Source organism: Theobroma cacao, chromosome 3 (assembly GCF_000208745.1).
Source record: "Theobroma cacao cultivar B97-61/B2 chromosome 3, Criollo_cocoa_genome_V2, whole genome shotgun sequence".
Lineage (NCBI taxonomy): Eukaryota > Viridiplantae > Streptophyta > Magnoliopsida > Malvales > Malvaceae > Theobroma > Theobroma cacao.
The window spans coordinates 30,751,574-30,761,163 of record NC_030852.1 but is presented as its reverse complement, the minus strand read 5'-3'; the positions used below and the strand labels follow the sequence as shown (position 1 = coordinate 30,761,163).

Genomic DNA, 9,590 nt, shown 5'->3' with positions numbered 1-9,590 from the left:
GAAAGAAAAAGTATGAAAAGGCTTATGTAACTGCAAGTACAATTGCCAGAGAGTGTGAGAATTGATCACACACTTTTCTCTTACCGATTACAAGAAAGACAGTAACCATTCATCAAGGACAACACTGTCCAAAATTTGATGACCTTTCTCACTGGAGCCAAATACCAACCCCGATAAATTAAAATTTGAAAAAAAAAATGGAAATTGCCAAGTGTTCAATTCTGCCATTGGAGAAATACTAACTATATGCCGTTTTGGTTAGGAGTGTAGAAGCAATGGAAAAGGACCCAATTCCCAATTGGATTGTGTCAAACGAGCAGGATTGGGTTGGTGTCCTTTTACTGGAGAAAGCATAATCGTTGTTAGGCTGTCATTGTTTACAAGGACAAGCCACTGCCAAGGTTCCAATGCCAATTACCTCACGCCTCTTTTATGTGTACATGGAATCATGGATTAGATTGATTGATAGACAGACTCTCTTCATGACGCACATGGCTGTATATGCGTTAGATTGGGCCCCTTTTTTAGTATGTGAAAGAAAGAAAAACATAGCATCTAGAATCTAGAGTGGTAGCTAGCGAGTAGCAACCCAACAGCAGCAGGGAGAGAGACCCTTCAATGAATGGCTTGTAGGGCTGCGTTTTGGACTGTGGGAAACACACAACAGACAGCCCTAACGAGATATCTCGGGCAATACCCATATCCCTTTTATACCATTTACTTCCTGTAATTAGAATCTACTCTGATCTTTAACAGTATTTCTCTGCCTACATGGACATGCTTTCCATCTCCATGCTTTTGCTGAAATGACCTCACAGCCCCTTTACCCTTCTTGCCTTCTGAGTTTGGGCATTTCTTTCTTTTCTTTTCTGCACTCACTCAATTGCCTTTGCCTGCAGGGTGCATCACGTCATAGGCTCATCATAAATGGAAGTCCCAACTTTAAAACACCCTTAAAATATGATGGATATATTTGTAGTATACTTTTTGGCCTGCTCCTTGATTAACTTACAAATTTGCCTTGGCAAAAGCTTGTTTGCACATAAATGCAAAAGTCCAAGTCAGTTTGGAAACTTCTTTTCAGTTACTTACATTATAAGTATATATTGTTTGCTAGTGATGTAAATCTATATCACCTCGTCTAGCTAGCATGGCTAACTAAGGCTAAGTGTGAATATTTAAATGCTTGTCATGTAGTTCATGGTTAAGCTAACAATGTTTAAGTTTGGGTGATCCCACCATCTTATATATGAACAAAAGGGGAGCACATAAATGAACAAAAAGCAAGCATGGTGCACATAGTCTGTATAGTAAGCACCAACCCAAGGACAGGGATGAATGATGATGAAGACTGAAGAGAGGGCAATGGGTACGCGCAAACCTGAACAGGGACACCGAGTCCCCACCCTAGAAAGATAGTGTTGTAGAGATTTAGGGTTTAAGACAGAGGCGTAATCAATGACGACAATAAAGTTGCAAATATAAAAGAAAAGTAGTTATCCTTGTTTTATTTCTTCTCTCTTTCTCTCTCTCTCTCAATCCCAAAACTTTGCCAACAAAGAGGACGCGTGCAAACTACTCCCACTCCCCTAGACTGCATGGACCACGTTTTGGTTTGATATTTCTTTGGAATCAATGCACCACATTCCCGTGATACCCTTCACTATCTATCATCTCGCTTTGGCTCTATTCTGGAAGACTTTTTCCATGGTGAAAACTAAAGAAGAATTCAAAGAGAAAGAGAGAAGTGGCACGCTTCCCTTGCTTTCCCAATTCTACCACTCAACATTCCATCCCTTTTAAAAGTGGATGTGGACAATGGATTGCATCTGCCTCTTCTCAGTGTTAATAAGGCATCGAGAATGTCAAACCATGGACGGCTCTGATTAACTGCCCTAGCTACCTAGTTTATCGATTTCCCCCTCTCTACTTTTCTTGCTTTCGTTCTGTTACATGTATATGATCAGATGATGCTACCATGCAGAAACAAGTGCATAAGATTTTTAATAATAAAAAGTGTAAAGAAGAAAAGAAGTAGAAGCTGCAACAAAAGTAGAAGAGAAGATTAGGAAAAGCAGAAAAAAGATAACAAAATAAAGCTGATGCCTGATGGTGGGGGCGACTAAACTAGCTACGGATAATAACGCAGCTTCCTCTTCCATTTCATAAACTAGCATTCTTAAATAATATTGTTTATCATGACAGAGCATTAACAATGACAGTACAAAGGGTGGCAGCCGATCCCATAAAACAACCGCAATTATAGTGAAATGTAGAGGGAGGTGACAGTAACAACTCATTGGTCTGCAGCACAACCTCCATAACAGCCGTAAAGACTAGCGAGAGACTTTTTTATATACATATATAAATGTGTTTGTGTTATTATGCAATATTTCTATATTTTTTTTATAGTAAATGCAATACTGTACGTAGGGGCTATGGTAAATATTTACAGAAGAAGAAAGGGGTAAACAAGGAAGAGAGAGGATGGGGGAGGGTGGGGCTGACTGCGGAATTCTGACCCACCTGCGGATGGCATGGGGCTGATTATTTTTTGTCCTACACTTAGCACTCCCTCAATTAATTCCGGGTACCCAGATTGTTGCTAAGGTATCCCAACTGCAACCATTTGTGAATGCCCATTCCCTTCTATATATACATCTCTTTCCCCTGATAGCTTCCCCTTTCCGTCTCTTCCTTGTCTTCACTTTCCTATACTACCCCCCCCCCCCCCCCCTTCTCCTCTCTTTCAAATTGTACTCATTTTTCTATCATTCCTTTTCCTTGTTCAGTGTTTTACTTTTAACCTGCCTGCATCTTCTAACTTCTTCCTCTTCATCTTCTTCTTGTAATGACAACACCATTATTCTGGTTTCATGCAATAATGATGAGATGGGATGGACCATATACATAAATATATATGGACCATTTTTTTTTTGGGGGGGGGAGGGGGGAAGGCAAAGAGCGCAATCAGAGCTGAACTACATGGTAGTTTTGGCATATCGATTTCCTTTGATTTATTTTTATTTTTGTTTTTAAATAAAATTCTGATCTCTATTGCCATCGTAAATAGGATATGCCCGAGTTAGGGGTCCCCCACCTGGGGATGAGTAGTCACTTTAGCCTGAGTGGGTGTGAAGTTTTTTCATGGGCTGTCCTTGTACTTCCAACTTGGTATTCAAAACCTAAGCCGTTGCGGTACCACTGTAGTAAATAAGAGATAAATGATCTTTCTTCTCCAACCAAACCACGAGGGGAAAATACAAAACACACTATCTTTCCTACAATTCTTGTACTTAGAATCAAACCGATGCTCTTTTCTTTTTCTCCTGCAGGAATACAAGAAGTAGATCCACCTAGTTTCACGCAAGTACTGAAACGTCTTTTATGGGCTTCCTCAGTGAAATTTTTTTAGTTACTAAAAAGATTCTTATAATTAAATAATATATTTTTATTTTGGTATTAAACAAAAAATTAACTAATCTTAACAAACGCTTATAAAGCAGGGGTGAGCCAAACCCTAAAAACCAAAAGATGGAAGAGTGAATGAGGAATTCCACCAGTCTTACCATGAGATTAAGACGATGGGTATATTAATTAAGAGGCAGTCGCTCTTGTGCTTAAAATGGAAAAAGAAATAATGGATTTGGAACTGCTTAACTTGGTTACAAATCAATTGTAGTACATCTTAAATATGTTTGTCGGAATACAAGGACCAGAATGTATAGGGAAAGTTGCTCATTGCCCGGTATCATTACCCCCACGAATAATGATTCTAACAACATTTTGTTTCTGGGCTTTATGCTGTACTAAAACTTAAAATAAGTCACTTCTATTTACAATTTTTATGCCAAATGTTTTCCCTTCCACTACACGCAACTGGATTCATTTAACAATATTTAGATGATGGAGTAATGATGTTAGTACAACTTTGATAGGCGTTGAACTCTTTTTTCAAATTATTAACCGGAAAACCCGAAATGTATACAAATTATATTTGAAATAAAATGTCTGACCACTAAAAAAGAGGGTCTTAAAGCTCTATCCAGGTGCAATTTGGACAAGTAAGAGTATAGCCTGTTTTGCCACGAGCTTAATGGCTGATTCACGTAGAAAAGGCAAAACCGGGCCTGCAGCCTTATATGTGACTGGTAATGCTAGTAATAAATTTAGTCAAGACTCAAGAACAGAACCAAGTCTTAGGCAGTCCCGTAGCGGTGTTCATTATTAATCAGACAGTAAATAACCCACCACGTAAGCGGCCCAAAACGTTTTCATGTATGCAATGGGCCTAATGGCGGTACCGCAGCCAGTATAGTAATTATGTTTTGCTTTATACCACGCAGTTTAGTATTAGGCTATTAGCTCGAATACTTGACATTTAAAAGTATCACAAACCTTCTAGGATTTAGCCACAAGCTGAAAGATTATATCCAAAGGAATGGCTAACCTTGGGGTGCTTTCCCCGATGCTTTGTTTTCTGACATTTTTCTGCCGCACGTTTGTCACTAGAAAGAAACTCAATCTTGTGGCTTCCATGATTGAACTTTTAGGCTGAGGCTTTGTCCTTGCGTGTTAAGATAATGACTTTAAAGCTACCATTAAACGCAAAGTCTGGTAGCTTGCAGGTCTTGAATCTTGTCTAGGACAGGAGCTTCCATCCAAGGCTTCACCACATTCTGAAATGTATCACATTTTCTCTATTATATTTATCACCTATGCACCTTCCACCCACACTTCGACTCATCAAACCTACACGTAATATTATGAGCTCAATCCCTAAAGTGAACCCTGACAACTGCCAAAATGGTGAAAATTATTTATACTGATAGTCCCACAAATGATGTCTATTAGCCATAGCTTCCTACAATCATAATTTAGGGCTCGGAATGCACGAGTGTGAAAATGTGCAAGAGTGGAAAGATAGTTTTGAAAGGGAAACCATTTCAAGGTTGAGGTAAAGAAATGACCTTTTATTTTGATCTGTATCTATCTGGCTCTGATTGCATTTGCAAGGCATGCGCTTGATACTTCTTTAAATTCAAAGCTGCTTTAGCCTCAAGCCACAAATCCCTATAAAATAAGGCTTCTGATGGCATTTCTTTCTCTATTGAAGGAATTACTTTTGGATCCTTCTCAATAACCTAAATGTTGCATCATAAATGGAAAGATTCAGCACCTTTCCGATTAATAGCATCAGATTCAACAACTAAATTATTGCCACAAATAATACCTGACTGATGTCACCGCCCTTCTTGAAGCCTTCATCATTGCTTTGATAAAAAGAATACAGCATTCTACCACTTAACATAGGAGCTGACGTCTTGTACATTTCCTGATCATGTAAAACAGCTTTATCCTTCACCTTTTTTACCTGAAAATTAATATTCGCTGCTGACAGATGCATTATTTAATTAAGGTTTTTCAGAATCTAATAAAGCTTTTAGTATAACAATATTTACCCCGTGCTGTAATAGCAAACCATTAAGTCATAGAGGGGCAGCAAGGGGGTACTAGCTCATTCTTTCCAAGACCAGTAACATTCTTTAGAAAACAATTATGTGAGAAACAGATAAACAAAGGCACATTGCAAGTCAATTGCTCTCAGTCTCAGCATTTAGGAAAAGAATAGTTTATTCTCTGATATAAACAACATGCCAGTGAAAAATAAATCAAGCAAACAAAGGCATGTAGGTTAGAATTATTATCATAGAAACATAATAACAGTCATAGTGCGAATAACGCATGCTTTGACATGCCATATTGGTTTCCAATGGGAATTATACGTAAAACATGAAGCAAATTCTCCACTAAGAAAATAAGACAAACAACAGCGAAAGGTTAATAGGTATCGTACCTCATGGTGATCAGCTGGTTGTCTACGACAATATAAAGTGCACGGATGACTTGATTCAAGCCTTACAGCCATTAGACCAGCCTTATTTCTGATAAGAACATAAAGGTTATTCATTATAGTCAGGAGTTTATCATACTCATGCTCACTCAGTGAACCTAAATCAAATGAAGAATTCTGTAGCAACTCTGACAAATATTGCATTGTATTAATCATTAATTTAACATCAATTTTGGGAGGTGTAGACTTTGATGGCTCCTGAGGCCTCTCAGTAAAATCAGAAAAAACACCAACTCCAGTGGAATGTGAATTCAAGGCAGTTTCTGTTTCAAGGAAAGAGAAGCTTGTGCTTGGCCCATGATGTGCAATGTCCTCAACACTATCCAACCCATTATGCGCTGCATCCGCAATACCCTCCATGGAGCCAGCAACATTTGTGCCTCTCACAAGCTGACTTGCAGATGTAACATACTCTTCTCTGAGATATGGCTGAAAACTGCAAGAAGAATTGACTGCTGAACTTCTAAATGACTTGTAGGGAATGCCACACTCCTTTTTTGAGTCATGGACATCACTAGAACTCTGGATTCCTATATCATCGATCCTTTCTGAAGGGCATTTAACTGCATTAACAGAATCTGTTGATCTGTGTTCACTTGATGAAGAAGTAACATCTAAAGCTGCACTCTTCTGAGAAGACAAGGAACTATCTCCATGGCCTTCCTTCTGATGGTGATCCACTTTTGGTTTAGAATTTCCAGGAATAAACACAGGTGCCTGAGGATTTAAACTGCTACGTGCCACTTTTTCATTCTTAGAATGTTCTGACTTCAGAGGCATTGAAACTCTAAATGGAGATTGACCCTTACTATCTTCTGAATTCACAGGCACTGAATCACTGAGTGGAGATTTATTAGCCTGGGTTCCTTTCCAGCAAGGTGAATCCACATCAGAATCACCATGGCTGGTGGAAGATTTATCATCAGGTATACCTGGTTTAGCACCATGTTGTTCCAGAGTTAAGTCTTGAGGAACATTAGGACAAGCAATTCGAAGCTTGGATTTTGCTCTTATAGAGGGATTATTAGTCTCATCGTGGAAGGGTTCAACAATCTTTCCTTTTTCACCTTTTTCAATTATGACTTGGTCATGGCAAGCCACCTTGTCCACAGGATTATGCACTGTAGAAGTATCCATCATGCCAGGCAGAACATAGTCAAAATAAGAATCCCTGCTGCTGACAGCATCACTGCCACCAGATGCCACATTCACTAATGGAACAGGATTAACAATTGGAGGATTGGAACCAGCACTTGATGGTTTGCAAATTTGAGCTGAATAAGAAAAACATTCTGGTGCATGTGAAACCAGAGTTTCAGCATGACAAGAGCCAAGATGTGGAAAGCAACTCTCATAGGGAAAAATAGTTGAACCAAAAAGACTACAAGCAATTGATTCCGCTGAGTATAAAAGTTGACTTTGAGTATCTTGAGGTCTAGGAGGAAAGGGCAAATCCGATGATATTGAAAATGGTTTTGTCACACATTTCATCAACAAGTTTACCTCAGAATTAGCCAGTGGAAAAATACTGCTTTCAGTATGTATTTTCTCCTTGTCTTCTGGTCTAATTTGATTATCTTTTCCTATGACCACACTGCCTTTTCCACGCAAAACAAAAGATGTTTCACTAACAAGTTTTGATCCTTCAAGAGTAGTACCTGAACAAAATCATTAACAGTTTCAGCCCTTATTGCATGGTCATCACAAAAGGTATAAATTGTTTGAAATATGCTTCTAATTTTTATTCATCTTTGCACCTTCAACCCACCTCCAGTCAATCCAAGTAGAATAAAACCCTGTGATTCAAAACCTACAAATTACTGATCCCTTTAGAAGAGCAACTCTACAAGTTCCTAATTTTTCAGTATTAGAATGTCACAATTGTTAATGCCTAATGACAGTAATGACATTGTCAAAGTTTATCTCTGGCATTATGCAACATGACCAAATCAAAGTTCACGGTCTCTTATCATGGTCTGTTCTTAATGATTGATAGCAAATGAATTTCCTCCTTCTCTAATATCATTAGGATTTTAGTTTTATAATCATAATATTGATATGAAATGGGGCCATCAGCAACATAGCAGTCTATAATAAACTTCATCGCAAGTCTCATAAAGTTAATAAAGCTCAGATAGGCTATTGTAAGATAATGAACCAATCATAACAAAATTTAATTTGATACGAAAATCCTCCAAGAAATTGAAGATACCTTGTTCAAGCGGGTTATTGGAAGACAGTGAACCAGCACTTGCAACCTGACGGTTGCAGCGAAGAATTTCAGTCCCTTGTTGATGTACAGCAGTTCCTTGTAGCCCACCCTTGTTGCCCACATTACCAAAGCTTGAGGAACTAGGAATGAAATTGGTTTGAGAAGATTGATGAGTAGACAAAGTGAAATGGGTGTGAAGTGGAGGTTCCTCTAACTGGTAGTATGCAAAACGAGAGTCGAATTCAAAGTCAGGGCCATCAACACAAGGGAAAGCAGTAATAGAAGTAGCATCAGAGTGATAGGCATAGCAGCCACGATGACCTTGATTACCCAAACTCAAACAGGGAAAGGGTTGATCATGATTGCAAGGAGAAGAAGAAGAGTCAAGTAAAGGGTCAAAAGATTCATGGCGATTGAAAGGGTTGTTGACAGTGAAGGGACGAGCCAAAGGTGACAAACGAGATGATGATGTTGGGGTTGAAAAGACATTAATGGCCTTAGGACTCTCACTCATCATTTCTCCAAACCAAACCACCCACAAAAAAGCCTGTCAAAATTTTTTACATTCATCGGCAAACAAGAACAGGAATCAGAAACAAACAGAGAATTCGACATGATCATCATCGCAGCCCAACATAATTTTTCTTTGATTAAAAAACGAAAAAGAAAATATTTATTAGTGATGATAAAGAAAAGAAAGACTTTGCCTTTGCAGAGGTAAAAGAACTATTTGATGAATGCAGATTGAACACCATAAATGGAAATTATATCATATTTCATACCTGAAAAGAAGATTGAAGCTGAAAGAATTCGAGTTTTTCTTTGGTTTTGATTTTAATTTATTTGCCATCGTTCTGCAGGAGTGCACCCTGGCAGGCTCATCCTCTTCTACTATTTGCTTTTATTTGAACAAAGACTTTCTTTTTGAACTGCTTCTTTAATAAGTCATAAGTCGTAGACCAACGATACGTTAACTCGTTGGATTGTTCCCTCGCTCTTTTCTTTTTTTTTTTTATCTTTTCGGCTATAATACTTTGAATTAATTTAAAAATTTTTATTTTTATTACTTTCAATTAAATTTTTTTTATTTTTATCTTAAATTAATTAAACTTTTATTAATTAAATTATTATAATAATATTTTAATATATCACATTAATTTTACATAAAATAAAATGATAAATAATATTTTAATTAATAACAATTAATCCACTATTAATCAATAGAATATATTTGATTTAAAATAAAAAATAAAAACTCAATTAATATAATAAAAAATATATAATTATTTAATTTTTTTAAAATATTATATCTTTTTTACTTTATAATTTTCTTTTTCCTTATACACTTACATTTTTCTTTATTACATGAAAAAATCTACTACTGTACATTTTGTTTTTCTTTCTTTATTTAAAAAAACAATAAGAATTATCATATATCCTTTCAAGTAATGTACTAAATTTTAT

The 9,590-nt window shown here is 37.2% G+C and overlaps 1 protein-coding gene across 5 annotated transcripts; it reads right to left on the bottom strand.

Moving 5' to 3' along the window:
• LOC18605926 lies at window positions 4,184-9,052 on the bottom strand. 5 transcript variants are annotated; one of them, XM_018118137.1, is made up of 6 exons: window positions 8,909-9,051; window positions 8,127-8,673; window positions 5,858-7,572; window positions 5,234-5,335; window positions 4,971-5,144; window positions 4,184-4,798 (listed from the first exon to the last, which is right to left on the bottom strand). In XM_018118137.1, the coding sequence occupies exons 2-5, from the start codon at window positions 8,641-8,643 to the stop codon at window positions 4,974-4,976; spliced, it is 2,505 nt and encodes an 834-aa protein (XP_017973626.1). In that variant the 5' UTR covers window positions 8,644-8,673; window positions 8,909-9,051; the 3' UTR covers window positions 4,184-4,798; window positions 4,971-4,973. The 5 variants fall into 5 exon arrangements, 4 of the variants coding, with proteins under 4 accessions (XP_017973626.1, XP_007039307.2, XP_007039308.2 ...); XM_007039245.2 differs by having other exon boundaries at window positions 5,234-5,374; window positions 8,909-9,050; XM_007039246.2 differs by having other exon boundaries at window positions 4,184-4,752; window positions 5,234-5,374; window positions 8,909-9,050.

Bases quoted from the DNA above. Each gene is read 5' to 3' on its own strand.
- LOC18605926 (XM_007039245.2), bottom strand. From the start codon at position 8,643: ATGATGAGTGAGAGTCCTAAGGCCATTAATGTCTTTTCAACCCCAACA. The intron at 5,375-5,857 runs GTACGATACCTA...ATTAATTTTCAG, and splicing joins AACCAGCTGATCACCATGAG to GTAAAAAAGGTGAAGGATAA. The intron at 5,145-5,233 runs GTATTATTTGTG...TGCAACATTTAG, and splicing joins AGGGCGGTGACATCAGTCAG to GTTATTGAGAAGGATCCAAA.